Raw genomic sequence first — 16759 nt, 5'->3', positions numbered from 1 at the left:
ACAATATCTCGTGCACAGTGAGTTCAATTTTTAGAAAATAAAAAAAAAATTGTAACTTTTATTTGTTAGGTCAACTCAGCCAATACGAAAATAAAGTTTACAACTCAATCTAACCGAATCCAATCCTACCTTACTAATATTTAAAATATTTTACGGTTGTAACCGAGGTTAATAATGTAATATAAAAAAAAATAAAGACAATAAGTAATTTTTATATAAATATTTAGGAATTGAAAAATGAGGTTGAGTTTTACACTCTTACTCGGTCAAACTTTACATACAAAACAATGATTACGGTCTTACTAAGCTGATTAATTAATTAATTAATTAAAATTTTGTATTTATTTAGAAGCTGACTGGCTCGAACCGTGGGACCCATCTAAATCTGTCTGGACACTTCCCCACCGTTGCTGGTTCGCTAGAGATATAAATTTAACGCACCCGATTCATTTTGAGATCACTTCATGCTCTAACTACGATCCAAATCTGGCTTCCTATAATCCTCCATTAACGGACCTCAATCGTTTGCAGTCCTTTCATGACGGTTCCATTTTCAAGGTGAAGGCCACAACGACGACCAATCTATTACACTCTGGAATGGTGTGCAACAAAAGGAGGAGAACTTCGACCACCACCGCCGCCGGGATTCATGATCTCTTCGACGATTTGCCGGATGATTTACTCGTCCTCCTCCTCGGCAAACTTAGCGCCAACGCTTCTTCTCCTTCAGATCTCGTCAATGTTATGTTGACGTAAGAATCGCGTAACTTGTGGTTTCTTTAATTTCTGTTTCTGTTGTGATTTTCGTTTGATGTTCGTGAGACGAATCATAGATGTAAGAGGTTCAATCGATTGGCTCTGCATCCGATGGTGCTATCGAAAGCTGGACCTAAAGCATTTGAAATCCGAATTAAAAACTGGTGCGAATCGACTCATCGATTCCTGAAATTGTGCGTTTCTGCCGGTAATGTTGAAGCGTGCTACACTCTAGGAATGGTCCGTATAATTGATTGATTTTTCTGTCTGTAATTTCAGATTCGGTTATGATTTGTTTGCTGATTTCGTTTTTTGTAGGTCGAATTTTATTGTATGAAGAACAGAGGAAATGGAGCTTCGTTAATGGCGAAGGCCGCGATTAAATCTCATCCGTTGGCGCTTTACTCCCTCGCAATCGTACAGTTTAATGGAAGCGGTGGTTCAAAGAGCGACAAGAATCTTCGTGCAGGTGTGGCTTTGTGCGGACGAGCCGCTTGTCTCGGTCATATCGATGCGCTTCGCGAACTAGGTCACTGTCTTCAAGACGGTTACGGCGTCGCTCAAAACGCGTCCGAGGGACGTCGTCTCTTAATCGAAGCCAACGCGCGTGAGCTCGCGTCGATAACAAACTCCTCTCTCCGCCGTCTCAACTGCTCCGTCGACCGCCCTACCACGACGGATTCCAGCGGATCGCTTCTTAGTGATTTCGGCTACAACATTCCGGCGCCGGAGGTTCATCCGGCGAATCAATTTTTAAGAGATTGGTTCACTTCTGGCCGTGGATTTATCGCTGAAGGTTTGAGACTCTGCTCGAATAGTGGCTGTGGAAGGCCAGAGACTCGGCTTCATGAGTTCCGGCGGTGCTCGGTTTGTGGTAATGTAAACTATTGCTCACGAGGTTGCCAAGCTCTGGACTGGAAATTGCAGCACAAGACGGAATGTGCGCCGTTTGACCGGTGGCTGATCGAGGACGACGACCTCGAAGACGACGACGACGACGGCGTAAACAGAATAGAGCAGTTCGGAGACGGTGTGAATGTGGAAACGGAATGATATTTGATTATTAAAGGCAAAGATTTCTCTTGTTGTTTGACATCACTTTTACCCTTTTAAAATTCTTTTTATTTTATTTTATTTTTTACTTCCTCCTCTTTTTAACATGAATATCCCACGTGGAAAAGATTAAAATATTTTACAATCACAAAAAAATTACTCTTCTCATTCAAATCACTATATTTTAATATTCCAAACTTGAAAATTATTAAAATATAAAATATTATATAAATCTTCAACTTAAATGTATACTAATTTGCCCCAAATTCTACATGTTAAACTCGCTTAGTATCTAAAATCAAAGTAATGCTTTTATTCAAATGTACTATCGGTTCATTTATTTATGTGTGTATATATATAAACGACTTTTAAATGATGACAATAATAATATTTTAAACGATCTTTTCTTATACATACATATATATATATATAATGATTCTGATTTATTTCATGACCTATTAGAAATATAAGACGCTCTGTTGTGATCCTCATGAACAGAAAAATTGATAATGATCAACCCAAACCTAAGAATCTCTTATATATGATACAAAATGGATCTTGTTCTATCATTGATCAAAGAATTCTCTATAAACAATATGAACCAGAGTGCGAAGAAGGCGAAGAAGAAGGAGACCCCAACCCGAAACAGATAGAGTGCACATAATTTGAGCTATATACACACACACACATATATATATATAAATATACATACACATATATATAATATATACATATACACACACACACACACATATATATATACATACACACACACATATATATAATATAATATATACATATATACACATACATATATATACATACACATATATCTATACATAAATACACACACGTGTGTGTATATATATATATAAATTAATTGTAAAACGATTTAAGAGAGCAAGTATCTGCAAATTCCAACTATACCCTCACCTTCGGCCCATCAAAAAATGGGCCGAGTTTGGACAAGCCCAATAATCATGGATTCGGGTCGACACTTAATTTTGGATTATTTGATTTGACCGAAATTGACTAGTAAAAAATAAAATTTGAGAGTTTTAAATTAGGACATTTTTGTGCCTATCAATCACATATATTTATCATCGATAAACTAATAAACATATTTAGTGATGTGACGTATGTTGTATCACCAATATTAAAATATATGTCTTTTAAATACCCATAAACAATATTTGGAAATATAAATAACTTAATTACTAATTTAAAATTAGCATTCAATTGCTTTCGTTTTTCATCTCCTTGATTGCGGGAAGTTCTCTAAAAGAATGAAAAGTTGCACTATTATCGGGCTAGGTCACACGACCCCATTTGTAAGGAGGTACTCCTTCTTTGCCTAAGAGCACCTTGCATCGTCGAACCGATAATGTGAGATTCTACCTCGGTTAAAGAGGAGAACGAATCATTATTTACAAGAGTGTGAAAACCTCTATCTAGCAGACACGTTTTAAAACCGTGAGAGGAAGCACAAAAAAAAAAAAAAACAATATATGTTAGCAGTGGGTTTGAGCTGTTACAAATGGTATCAGAATCAGACACTGAGTTGTGTGTTAACGAGGACGCTAGGCCCGGGGGTGGATTGTGAGATCTCACATCGGGGAACGAAACATTTCTTTATAAGGCGCGTAGAAACCTCTCCCAAGGGTAGATTGTGAGATCTTATATCGGATTGGAGAGGAGACGAAATATTTCTTATAAAGGCATGTAAACATCTCTCTCACCGGTGTTTTAAAGAGGACAACCTATGACCTTTTTTCTAGGGGCATTATTGTAAATGCAACCCCACCTTTCCAATATTATTTTTTGAATAGAATATTTTTAAAATAAATAATATAAATAATAATAGGATTAAAATATTGAGAATTTTGACGTATAAACCAACAATTAAATTAATAATTTGAAGACCAGACAACCTTTACATTTTGTGTAGATAAAAAACCAATTAAATAATAAATAAATTAATAAAATAAACGAGCCGCGGTTTCGAACCTGACGACATACTTAAAATAAAAGTATTAATAATAATAAACTAAAATTATGCTTTTGAGTTTTTAATAATAATTTTTTAAAAAAAAACTACAAAATCAATTAAAAAAATGTCACATTAAAAAAAAAAATCAAAACGAGATTACGTGTTGTTTATATCATTATATTTTATTCTCTTTTATTAGAGATGTCCACGAAGAAAGATAGAAATAGAAAGTCATCTAGTAAAATTGTCCATTCTACCGAGAGAATCTAACCCTACTCCAACCAGTGTTGTTTCAAGCCTACCGTTAGCAGATATTGTCTAATTTGGCTCATTACGTATCATCGTCTATCTCACGATTTTAAAACGTGTTCGTTAGAGAGAGGTTTTCACACTCTTATAAGGAATGCTTTGTTCTCCTCTGTAACCGATGTGGGATCTCACAATATCTATTAGCGGTGAACTTGAGTCGTTACAAATGATATCAGAGTTAAACATCAAGTAGTGTGTCAGTGAGGACGCTGAGTGTCACGGTCCTACATTTACTGTTCTCATTGGTTGCATCATGACACTTGTCTAGGCCCTCACGTGACCGAATGACGCCACTTAAGGGTTGCTGCTTCTCTTGTCCCAACGTGAGAGTCATAATCTACTCTCTTCATAGTTAGGTTGTGATATTGAGCCTCCAAGGAGGGTGGATTATGAAATCCCACATCAGTTAGAGAGAAGAACAAAACATTCTTTATAAGGGTGTGGAAACCTCTCTCTAGCAGACATATTTTAAAAGCGTGAGGCTGACGACGATACGTAACTAGTCAAAGTGGATAATGCTATTAAAAATGGTATAAGAGTCAGACACTGAACGGTGTACTAGTGAAGACGTTGGGTGTCACAATCGCACTTTTAATGGCAGCGGACTTGCGATTGTGCGACACTCACTTTCCAACGACAAGTGAGCTAAGTCAATTCGTTCTTGCGTCGCCTACGGCCAAGCGACGTATGCTCGAGCCTCCAACGACTCACAGTATATAACCTTGGGTAGGGAGAAGTTGACAACTAGTCGTATCCCCCTCTAGTACATTCTGAGGCATTTAATGTCTGGCAGGCCTAGACATGATATTTCTGAAACGTCACACTTCCTAGAAATACAAAAGTAAAATACTAGAATATGAAAAGACATAAAGGGTTTGGCTTGTCATGGGCAACAAACCTTGGACGAGCATGACCGTGACACTGGGCACCCAAGGGGATTGGATTGTGAGATCCCACATCATCGGAGAGGGGAACGAAACATTCCTTATAAAAGTATGAAAACCTCTCCCTACCAGACGTGTTTAAAATTGTGAGGCTAACGACGATACGTAACAGGTCAAACTAGACAATATCCGCTAGTGGTGAACTTTGATTGTTACGCAACTTTAATTGAGTCGATAAAATTTCAAATACGAACGGATTTTGTAGCTAAAAAATTTGAAAAGAATTAAGATGATAATGAAAACAAGTTTATAGTTTGAAAAATGGTATAAATCAAAGGCACAAAGCGCGGAGTAAGAGAGCAATAGCGTCGTGAATGAGACGGCAGATGGGGCATTAAGTATTATTATTAGTAAGGAGGGTGCGCCGATGGAATGCCAAAACCAAACGCGAATGGCACACGGCGCGCGCCACACTGTCAAACCGCGGCACCCTGCGTGGGTGGATGTTGGTTTGTTTGGCTGTTTCTTGGTCAACAATTTGGAGTTTTTAGGCTCACACATGATTTCCAAATCTACACCACATTAAATAGACTTGACATGTACTTCAAGTTCTTTACCAAGTCCACTTTTTTTTTTTTTCTTTTGTTCGTTCGTATTTTAGTGATGATTTCACGTCTACTTGAGTTGAATGATAAGATAAGGAATCAATACAAGGAGAATAAGATTCAGATTACGTTGTTGATCGGATATCTCAAGGCAAGAACATTGTTTGAGATTCGAACCACTCCACAAGCAAGATCGATCATGTCTAGCTTGAATGATTCTTGTTGATCAAATATCTCAATGCAAGAACACTTGTTTGAGATTCGAATCACTCCACAAGCAAGATTGATCATGTCGAGCTTGAATGATTCTACATGCAATCTAAACTACATAGAATTGCAAAGAAACTTAGTCATTGGCTAAAGAAAAGCACAAATGCTTCTTTTAATATATTTTCCAAGTCTACTTACAAATACAAACATACATGGGTTTATATAGCCTCAAAATGAAACTATTAAATGCATTCCAAAAGTTGTGACATTCATACTTAATGACCATAATTAGCTGTAAAATAAAATGTCTTGAAATACAATAACTCTAAATTACTCTACACTGTAACCCACCCAAAATTTGTAACAATCAAACTTCATTCTTCTTCAATCTCTCATGAATTGAAACATCTTTTGATAATTTCAACAATATTTTCTTCAGATCTTCATTGAAGTATATTGTATGATTGATGTCTCGTGGTTCATATCAGTTGGGTTAGAGAGAAATCTTATGAACCAGCTGAAATTTTAGATTGGTTGAGTTGGTGACTCGAACAACCTAATTAGAGTTCACACCCCAACCTAGTCAAGTTGGGCTGGGTTGGGTTCACAACTCAATCTTCGTACTAATCTTAAAACTACCATAGGATTGAGTTGTAACCCTATTTTTAGGTTGGTCGTGTGAACCCAACCATAAAAGAATGGACTCAAAATTTATTTATTTTTAAAAAGTTCAATTTTTGGTATTATAAGGATGGTTTAACAGGTGACTCAAACAATTCAAATAAATTTTCCGACCCAATCTTTGTAGGTATTATAAGGATGGTTTAACAGGCGACTCAAACAATTCAAATAAATTTTCCGACCCAATCTTTGTACTAATCTTAAAATTAGGGTTAGCATTGAGTTGTAACTCTATTTTTAGGTAAGTCGAGTTGACCCAACCATAAAAATATCAACCGAACCAACTCAAAATGTTGGATTTGTAAAAAATAATTTTTTTTTTTGTTATTATAACGATAGTTTCCGGAGTATATGAGTTGGGTTAGATAAATCTTTTGAACCCACGTGAAATTTTAGATTGGTTAAATTGGTGATTCGAGCAACTCAATCTAACCCAACCATAAAATAGAAGGTCGAGTTGGGTTTAGAGTTGCTCTTTATTTATTTATTAAAAAAATTATACTTATCTACGGTACATGTTACATTAATAACTAAAATCTCATAAAACTCATATATTAGACATTCATAAGTCACAACGCATCACTAATATCAGTTGCAAATATCGAATATTCTTAATCTTCATAATAATCTTAAAAGTTGTTATTATAAACTTCGGTAATGATTTTTTTAGTCAATAAAGTTTATATATATATATATATATATATATATATATATATATATATATTTGTCAAATCTAATAATAAAATTTTTACAAAATTGTAAAAAATAATATTTTCAAAGAAGAATTATTCTATTTTATTTTTTTTAGAACATTACAAATTCTAATTATTTGTATTTTAAAAATTATCCCAATTTTATAAATACTTAATGAAGCCACAAAATTCCACAACTGAAAATTGACCATTCAATTTGGTTTCCTTTACAAAAAAAATAAATAAATAAATAAAAAGACAAAAATAAAATAAAATGAACCATTCAAACACATATTTTTAATAATATTTGTCATATTCTTGGTTGACTGACAATTTTCAATAAAATAATATTTATTAATTATTCACAAAATTAATTTTAAATCCGCAGTTGTGATTGGTCGATTTAGGGTTTTCGTTAAAATAAAAAACATATTATTATTATTATTATTATTATTATTATAATATTGAGTCTAGCTTTGGAAAGTAGGCACGTGCCACCTCTTTATTTCTTTTATCCCATTATTTTATTTTCTAAAATTAAGTCATTTTCAATATTATTTTAACTAAATAAAAAGTAATAATAATTTATATAATATTCCACGTCAGTTCAAAAGGGGAACCAAACAAACGACTTGAAAATCTCTCTCTAACAAACAAACACGTTTTATAACCTTCAAAAACAAAAAAAAGCACAAATAGGAAAATATGTGCTAATAGTGGGCTTGGATCGGTATAAATAGTATCCGAATTATACATCGGAAAGCAAATCCCACATGATTTGGAGACAGAAACGAAACATTTCTGATAAGGGTGTGAAAATCATTTTTTTCAACTAGCCACTACGAAGAAGTTTCGGGAGTTACGAAGGAAATCTCGAGCTCATATTGGTCATGGGTTGAGAACGGGAATTGAATTCTCTCAAACCTAATTTACCGTTGTTCCTCAGTAGCTCAGTGGTAGAGCGGTCGGCTATTATCCGATTGGTCGTAGGGGTTCGGTTCGAATCCTACTTGGGGAGATTTGATTCATTCCGAATTTGGAATGAAAGGGTTCGATTGGTCGTAGGGGTTCGGTTCGAATCTTATTGGGGAGATTTGATTCATTCCGAATTCAGAATGAAAGGGTTCGGGTTCACTTTGTTTCTGCAATATTTTAGAATCACCGTCAATACCTCGGTGTAGGTCCGAGGCTCGAGACCAACAAAGAATCTATAGAATTTACATAATTAACCCTCGAAGATATATTATTGACATACATTTTTTTGAAATAAAATATTAGCAATTTATTTTAAAGATAAAATATAAAATTAAAATTTATTAATTTTGCTTAATTATTATAATATATATTTATAAGATGGGTCAAAATTGGGGAGCAAGAGGGACATTAGACCATGAAAAGTGTCAGACCCGACCCCACCGGTCGGTTTGGACAATAATCGACCGGACCAAACCGCACGTATGCGAACGAACCGGCCTAAAAAATTCCAATGTTGAAAGTCATCGGTCCACGCCAATCATGCTCAAATTGTAATTTATAATCAATAAAAAATTAGAAAAATATATTTAAAAAAATATTGGGATAATTCACCGAATTTAATTAATTAAAAAATTAAAATATCTTTTAACAGTTGTTATTTTAGTCGTCAGGCAAACAAGCCGGCTACTGTTTGGAGAATTTAAGTCGGAGTGGGGCCCACACACACAGACATTTTCTATTTGTTCCAACAAAATAAATAAATAAGGAGAAAAAAGGATTTTGTGTTTCACATTTCCAATGAAATTTTGTTAACAATTCTCTCATAAATTCTTGACGTTCCGTTGTTCATTTCAATTTTTCTTTGAAACCCTTTTTTTTTTTTTTTTTTCTCGTGTTTGTTTTTTGAGGGTTTGAATCTTGCTTGGGGTAGAGAGGTTGATTGACGGAATTTGTGAAGAATGGCGACGACGACCACCAGTATTGGCGGCGATGGCGGCGGTGGTGAAGATAGAGTTATGGCTACGGCTCAGCAGATACTCAAGAGTCTCAACACTCCTAAGGAGGTTCGAGACGACATGCTTTTGATCTTCTCTAGCTTCGATAATCGTCTATCTAATATCACCAGTTTGGTCAACAGTGGAGATTCGAAGAGGGAGGGGGATCGATTTGAAGCTGCTGAGAAAGTGATTCTTCGTTGGGATTCCGGTCAGGGAGCTTCTCGGAACTCCCTGTTTTGGGAGGATGCGCCGGATGAGGCAGCGGAGTACTTATCGGCGGTGGATGATATTCTTCACTGGATGGACGAGTTGTCAATTCAGTCTGATTCGGCTAAGATCGTCGAGCGTGCTGAGAACGCGATCCAGATCGCTATGTCGCGGCTTGAGGAGGAGTTTCGTCATATGTTGATTCGGAGCACTGTTCCGCTCGATGCGGAGCATCTCCACGGTTCAATTCGTAGGGTTTCCCTCTCTTTTGCTTCACACGAAAGCGAAAATTCCGATGAGTTCGAATCCTTTGCCGATGTTGACCGTGGTTCGGGGATTTTTCATGAGCGCGGTGTCAGTTTGGGCGACGATTTGCGCGTCGATTTGATCAATCTTGACGCCGTCGATGATCTGAAGGAGATCGTGGACCGAATGATTCGATCTGGATACGAAAGAGAGTGTCTGAATGTGTATATTAGCGTCCGCCGCGATGCTTTAGATGAGTGCTTGGTTGTTCTTGGAGTTGAGAAGCTTGGAATTGAGGATATCCAGAAAATTGACTGGAAATCTTTGGATGAGAAGATGAAGAAATGGATCCAAGCTGTTAAGGTCAGTGTTCAAGTTCTTTTGACCGGCGAAAAACGACTCTGTGATTATATCTTTAGCGGTTCCGATGACTCTGAGGAAGCTTGTTTCAATGAGATTGCCAAAGGGTGCGTCAGGAAATTACTCAATTTTGCAGAGGCCATTGCTATAGGGGAAAGATCAGTCGAGAAGCTATTTCGAATTCTCGATATGTATGAAGCTCTGGCATACGTTCTACCAGACTTGCAGGCTATGGTTCCTGATGAATTCGTGATCGACGAGGCGAAGGGAGTGCTTTCTAGGCTGGGAGAGGCTGCTAAAGGTACATTTTGTGAATTTGAGAATGCTGTTCGTAGTGAGACTTCTAAGAAAACGATGCTAAATGCTGAGATTCATCCGCTCGCTCGTTACGTCATGAATTACTTAAGATTGCTTGTTGTTTATAGCAACACTCTGGATGAACTTTTAGAAGGCAATGACGACGAGGATTCGCGTCGTCTAGGGGATGATGGTGGTGAGAATTTGGAGCTAGAAACCATGTCTCCATTAGCTCGTCGATTGTTTTCATTGATAGCGTCATTGGAGAGCAATCTTGAGAGGAAATCCAAACTTTATGCGGACGATTCGTTGCAATATATATTTCTGATGAACAATATACAATATATAGTGCAGAAAGTGAAAGATTCTGAGCTTGGGAAGCTCTTGGGTGACCGTTGGGTCCGTAAGCGTCGAGGCCAGGTTCGGGTATATGCAACGAGCTATCTAAGGGCTTCGTGGGGCAGATTGTTATCTTTCTTGAAGGAAGAAGGGACAGTTGGGAGCTCTAATAGTGCACTGAAACTAGCTGCTTTAAAGGAAAAATTCAAAAATTTCAATGCTGGCTTTGAGGAACTCTATAGAGTTCAGACAGGTTGGAAGGTAGCAGATCCTCAACTACGAGAAGAGCTTCGAATTTCGATATCGGCAAAGGCGTTACCTGCATATCGTGCCTTCGTGGGAAGGCATGAAAGTCAGATAGAGAACACGAGACATGCCGGGAGGTATATAAAGTACAGTTCGGACGACTTGGAGAACTATTTATTGGATTTGTTTGAAGGATCAGCTTGTGTTCTAAATCACTTGCGAAGAAAAAGTAGTTCATAGAAGAGATACTGAGGCGAATCTGCTGTCAGGTATGACCCATTGAAGTGGTTTCCTGATATTTTGTGTTGTTCTTGGTGTTAATACAATAGGGTCAGAAGGACTTGTGTACATGTTTTATAGGCTAAAACTTATGTATGTCTGTATTGTAGCCATACCATGTTCTTTAAGATCAAAATCAAACTATCATTTGAATGATATGCTTGAAAAATTTTAACATCCCTCGTAGAGTATTGCAGCAGTGCATTTGAATGATAGCTATGATCTGCCTGGTTGAATTTTTAGTGCTTCTACGAGTAACTCTGAGGTTTGTCCGACAGTGCTTTTACTCTTTGCTGATCTTAAATGATGCTTTTAGTAATCAAGTGCGAGGGCGGGTTGTAGCATCCCGCCCCCCCAGCACGCGCGCGCACACACACACACAAGTGCTTGATCTATAAGTGATTTGTTCTAATTCGTGCTAGTGTGTTCTTAAACACATGGAAGTATGTAACCGTCTAAGTCCACCGCTAGTAGATGTTGTCCTTTTTAGGCTTTCTCTTTAGGTTTTAAAACGCGTCTACTAGGGAGAGGTTTCCACACCTTTATAAGTAATGTTCCGTTCCCCTCTCCAACCGATGTGAGATCTCACAATCCACCCCTTTGGGGACCAGCGTTCTTGTTGGCACACTGCTCAGTGTCTGGTTCTGATACCGTTTGTAACAACCCAAGCCCATCGCTAGTTGATATTGTTCTCTTTAGGCTTTCCTTTCCAAGCTTCCCTTCAAGATTTTAAAATGCGTCTACTAGGGAGAGGTTTCCACACCCTTGCGGTTTTAAAACACGTTTACTAGGAAGAGGTTTTCACACCCTTATAAGTAATGTTTTGTTCTTCTCTCCCACCGATGTGAGATCTCACAATCCACCCCCTTGGGGACCAGCGTCTTCGCTGGCACACTGCTCAGTGTCTGGTTTTGATACCATTTGTAACAACCCAAGTCCACCGCTAGTTGATATTGCCCTCTTTAGGCTTTTCTTTCCAAGCTTCCCCAAAATGCGTCTACTAGGGAGAGGTTTTCACACCCTTGCATCCTATATTATTGTGAGATCTCACATCGATTGGGAGAGGGGAACAAAACATTCCTTATATATAAGGGTTTGGAAACCTCTCCTTAGCAGGACTCATTTTACAACTGGGAAGCTCTATTAGCGGTGGGCTTAATTAACCTGTTACAAAACGGGCCAAAGCGGACTATATCTATTAGCGGTGGGCTTAATTAACCTGTTACAAAGTACCTACGGTACAAAGCCGACAATATCTACTATAGTTTTGCATTAGTTAGTTGCAAGGATAAGAGTTTCCATCTGGTTTACTGAATTTAGCGCTTTAAAGTACTGATATTGTGGAGATTGAAGCTTTAGGTTGATCATACTATTTCCTCTGTTGGTTGGCAGTTGTGGTTGCTTTATTTTATAGCATTGTACTCTCTAGTTGATAGAAAAATCATATTCAGCAGCTTATCTGTCACGTGTACGGTAAGAAACGATGTCGATCCCGACGTTCTAAGAATGTAAATTAGCTTGCTATGAAATGGTAGCTCTTGTTTCTTCATTCTGAGGGAATTATGATGCCTTGTACTGCTATGAACATCTTAATGTGCCTTCTAAGACACCTTAATGTGCCTTCTAAGCCACCTTAATGTGCCTTCTAAGCCATCAACCACTTGAATCAAGGCTTAATCAAAGCTTCATTTATCCAATCTTTGATGCCTCCAAATTTTGCTAATTGTGATTATCCTATCTTTTTTTTTATATTTTTTTTTGGAGTTGCATTAAAAATTACCTTAAAATCTCATAAATTTACGATCAAGTACCTGCTTATTGATAGCTGAACGGTTTTTGTCATAAATAGTAATATGATAATAGATGGTTATATCTGGTAAAACTATATACTAAACTATATATATATCTTTGAAAATGTACTCTCTGTATTCTCTCCAATACAAAACCTTTAGCCAATATTCTAAATATTCTCCTTGCATTTTCTCTATAATGTTCTTTGTGTTCATTCTCTATCCTGTTCTTTGTGTTCATCTAGATCGAGTGTGTGCGTTGTTGTGCGATCCTGACAACACTACATCCTAAAGAAAGATTTAAAAGAATGAAAATTACTATCTATACCAACGTGGCTCGATAACAGGAAAGAACTCTAAAATAAAAATGTGCATAGCTTGGACGGTAGTGACCTCCTAGTAATTATAAGAAGCATGCGAGTGAGAACAAAATATCTTCAAAGAACCCGTGTTGGTTTGTGGCTGTGGTAGTCTTTTCTCCTGTCAGCGACAAATAAGTAATCTGGTCGCGTCGATAATAATAATTACTCATAATTACTCATTTTCTTTATTTGTTAAGTCTAATGTTTTATTCCAAATAGAGTAAAATAGTTAAGTGCCAACCAAAGCCTGTCATACCAAAGAGAATTGCTAATTTAGTAATTTAATTTAATTTAATTATAGAGATGAAATTAAAAATTGAAAAATATAACTAAATAATTATATTTAAACTTTACAAAATTTAAATAATACCCTTTAATTAAAAAATTAAAAATATTAAATACCAAACTTTTAAAAAATTCAAAATTAATTTTAAAGGTGGATATTTACTTTTAAATTTTTAAAAGTTTTATTAATACTCTTTAATTTTTTATAAAACTTCAAAAACACTTTTTATCAGTAAAATTATTCATAAACTTTCAAAAATAATGCGGATATATATATATATATATATATATATATATATATATATATATATTTATTTATTTTTATAAAAATAAAAAAAATATTAATGCTATTTTTTAATTTTGATGGTTAAATATTTTTTTAAAATAAAAATATTATAAAGTTTTTTTATTAATTGATGAGCGAAGTGCTGTTCTTCAACTTCTTAGATTTGTGATGCTACAAAAATTTTCGTTAATTGGATTTGCGAAGACGATGCAGGAAATCGCAATCGAAGCAGTTTAATCTGAGAGAAGGGCGAGAAAAATGTCGAATCCTGCGGAGCAAATCCAAGAAGGAGCAGAGCCTAAACCATCTGATCTGAACCCTAGCGACCAGAGCGATCACTCTCAAGAATGGGAAGTCATGGCGCGAGCGTGGCTTTCCTCATTCCCCGAGGCCAAAGCTGGGTCCATGGAAGAGGTTGAAGCTTGGATTGACTCCAACCATGCCTCTTTACCTGGAAACCTCAAATCAATGCCCCGCTCCGACCTTTGCCAGAGGCTCATTTCTATCCAGAATTTAATGAGACTTTCCGCTCAGGTTACGATCATTCACAATACTTTCTCTCGTGCATGACGACTAATTTAGGGAATGATCATGAGTTTATATCTAAGGAATACTATCTCTATTCATATGAGGCCTTTTTGAAAAGCACAAATCAAATTCATGAGAGCTTATGCTCAAAGGGGACAATACCATACCATTGTAGAGTCTTGTTTATCTAACATAGTATCAGAGTCATGCCCTAAACTTAGCCATGTCAATAGAATCCTCAAATGTCGAACAAAGGACTCCAAAAGAAAAAGGAGTCAAACTCCTCGAAGGCATGGTAAAAAATGACTAAGACTCCAAAAGAAAAGGAGTCGAACCTCGATTAAGGGGCGAGGGGAGGCGTTGGATGAAAATCCCACATCGGCTAATTTAGGAATGATCATGGGTTTATAATCAAGGAATACTATCTCCATTGGTACGAGGCATTTTGGGGAAGCCCAAAGCAAAACCATGAGAGCTTATGCTCAAAGTGGACAATATCATACCATCGTAGAGAGTCGTGTTCAGAAGTTGGGATCTTTTATCTTCATAAAGCGCTTTTAGAGCGTTATAGGGAGATTGGCAAATGCTTATGACACTCCAATACCAGGCCATTCAGTTTGATTCATGTAGCTTCTATTTCAGCTTTTAAGAGCCTGGATTGTTATGGTTTTTGTTTCAGAGGTAGTTTTCCATGCAAACCAACCTGTGTGTTTACATAATACTCTTCAGTGTTCAAATTGCTATTCAGGCTTCGTTGGCTTGATATTTGTCACAAAGGGGTCTTAGGATTTCTCCTGTTATGGATAAATAATCCTCAATCATGTTAACTCCAAATATTTCAGAAAAAAACCCTCGTAAACTATAAGTCAAGCTGCTTCGTTCCTTGAGAACCGCTCACCTCTTCACATAGGAAAGGACTTATGCTACCCCACCCCAAGCTGTGGTGGGGGCGCCCATCAACATGGCGGGGAAGTCTAGTGGAACGACTATCCCATACTTGGCTAGGCTCATTCCATTGAGGCTTGACGATCTTTGCATCTTCCTGATTCAGGTTATTGATTTTTTGAGTTAACTAACATATGGGTAGATAATTCAAACCTTTGAGCTCTTGGTTGAGAGTATATTGACTTAACCCGTTCGAGTTATGTTTCGGTTGGAAATTCGGTGAATGATTAACTAAAATGTAGTGCCTTCCCCCTCTTGTCCTCCCATTTAGCCATTCAATCTGTTGTGGTGCATTTTTTTTCTTGTTTTTTTGTTATGAAAACTATGGTTTGAAATGTCTCCTTCCAATCAAATTATGTTCCATGACAGGGAAAGGAAGAGATTCAGGGCGATCAGGTTGATCGAGCTGATCGGGCTGATCAGGGTGAACAGGGCGACCTTCCACATGCTCGATTTCAACGGACCGACCAGTGGATACCAGTTTATTCTTGGTTAGAATCTCTACAACAAGATGAGGTTGTCAAGTCAAAGGAAATATCTGATTGGTTAACTGAAAATCCTTCCATCAGAGATCAGTTGTGTTCTAGACATTCTCGATATCATTTAATGCACTACATCAAAAAGTGTCATTTGAAGATATTGAAAAGAAAGGAAAAGAAAAAGGTATCTAAATGAGTTTCTTCTGTCTTATGAACTGATTGAATCGGCTAAGAACTGCCCAATTTCCATGTCTCCTTGGTAAATGATTCTACTGATGATCTTGGCCTGTGTTCTTAAGTTCTTCAATGAATAGTTTGTGATGAAATCTCATATGTAAACTGATGAATTTGAGCCTTTTGGGTTTATTTTGTAACGAAATTTTATTGTTTCTTGGGCAGGGTTCTCAGCTGCCTGAAAAATCTCCTCAAAAGTCTCCTCTAAAAGTGCACAAGGATGTTGTGATGAAACCAGCATTGCCTCCACGTAAAACCTTTTCAGCATGCTATATTTTTCTTAAATCCCAAGTTTATCACCTTTCTTACAAATTTACTTAAAGTCATGCCCAAACTCACCGCTAGCAAATATTGTCCTCTTTGGGTTTTCCCTTTCGGGCTTCCCCTCAAGGCTTTAAAACGTGTCTGCTAGGGGAAGGTTTCCACATCCTTATAAAGAGTTTTTTTGGTCTCCTCCCCAACCAATGTGGGGCATCACGACAATGGTCCTTAAACCTTTCGAATTCCTGACCACACGACTCCGTGCGTGAATTTTACGTGAATTTTACTTGTGTATTGCAGGCGATTCATTTAGCGATCTACCGAAAGACAGCGACGTATATTTAGCAAAACGAAGGGAAGCGTTTCGAAAATACGAAATGTAAGCTTACAATAGGACGTTTTTGCATCTTTTTTTTTTTTTTTTTTTTTTTTTTTTTTTTTTTTTTTTTTTTTTTTTTTTTT

At 36.8% G+C, this 16759-nt stretch overlaps 3 protein-coding genes and 1 non-coding gene across 5 annotated transcripts in view; all 4 read left to right on the top strand.

Annotated features, from left to right (window-relative positions):
- The first annotated feature begins 455 nt into the window (after positions 1 to 455).
- On the top strand, positions 456 to 1890 carry LOC111457247 (F-box protein At5g50450). Its single transcript, XM_023099447.1, has 3 exons — positions 456 to 752; positions 834 to 996; positions 1075 to 1890. The coding sequence occupies exons 1-3, from the start codon at positions 598 to 600 to the stop codon at positions 1807 to 1809; spliced, it is 1053 nt and encodes a 350-aa protein (XP_022955215.1). The 5' UTR covers positions 456 to 597; the 3' UTR covers positions 1810 to 1890.
- Positions 1891 to 8119: 6229 nt separating this feature from the next.
- On the top strand, positions 8120 to 8198 carry TRNAN-AUU. The gene has a single exon. It is a non-coding gene; the product is annotated as a tRNA-Asn (tRNA).
- A 734-nt stretch (positions 8199 to 8932) lies between these two features.
- On the top strand, positions 8933 to 11349 carry LOC111457117 (exocyst complex component EXO70B1-like). 2 transcript variants are annotated; one of them, XM_023099270.1, is made up of 2 exons: positions 8933 to 9219; positions 9294 to 11349. In XM_023099270.1, exons 1-2 carry the CDS (start codon positions 9146 to 9148, stop codon positions 11086 to 11088), a joined length of 1869 nt encoding a protein of 622 aa, XP_022955038.1. In that variant the 5' UTR covers positions 8933 to 9145; the 3' UTR covers positions 11089 to 11349. The 2 variants fall into 2 exon arrangements, with proteins under 2 accessions (XP_022955038.1, XP_022955037.1); XM_023099269.1 differs by having other exon boundaries at positions 8933 to 11349.
- A 2625-nt stretch (positions 11350 to 13974) lies between these two features.
- LOC111457310 overlaps positions 13975 to 16759 on the top strand; it is a 4455-nt gene continuing 1670 nt past the window's right edge. The window contains exons 1-4 of the mRNA XM_023099541.1: positions 13975 to 14384; positions 15693 to 15986; positions 16202 to 16286; positions 16598 to 16676. Coding sequence (XP_022955309.1) covers positions 14109 to 14384; positions 15693 to 15986; positions 16202 to 16286; positions 16598 to 16676 — 734 coding nt within the window. The 5' untranslated portion in view covers positions 13975 to 14108. The remainder of the gene's footprint in view (positions 14385 to 15692; positions 15987 to 16201; positions 16287 to 16597; positions 16677 to 16759) is intronic.

The sequence above is a fragment of the Cucurbita moschata genome, unplaced genomic scaffold (genome assembly GCF_002738365.1).
Source record: "Cucurbita moschata cultivar Rifu unplaced genomic scaffold, Cmos_1.0 Cmo_Scf00019, whole genome shotgun sequence".
NCBI lineage: Eukaryota > Viridiplantae > Streptophyta > Magnoliopsida > Cucurbitales > Cucurbitaceae > Cucurbita > Cucurbita moschata.
The sequence above is the reverse complement of the archived record's forward strand: the minus strand, read 5'-3'. Positions and strand labels throughout refer to the sequence as shown.

Coding starts and splice junctions, on each gene's coding strand:
- LOC111457117 (XM_023099269.1), top strand. CDS start 9,115: ATGGCGACGACGACCACCAGTATTGGCGGCGATGGCGGCGGTGGTGAA.
- LOC111457247 (XM_023099447.1), top strand. CDS start 598: ATGGTGTGCAACAAAAGGAGGAGAACTTCGACCACCACCGCCGCCGGG. Junction 753..833: donor CTCGTCAATGTTATGTTGAC/GTAAGAATCGCG, acceptor GACGAATCATAG/ATGTAAGAGGTTCAATCGAT. Junction 997..1,074: donor CGTGCTACACTCTAGGAATG/GTCCGTATAATT, acceptor CGTTTTTTGTAG/GTCGAATTTTATTGTATGAA.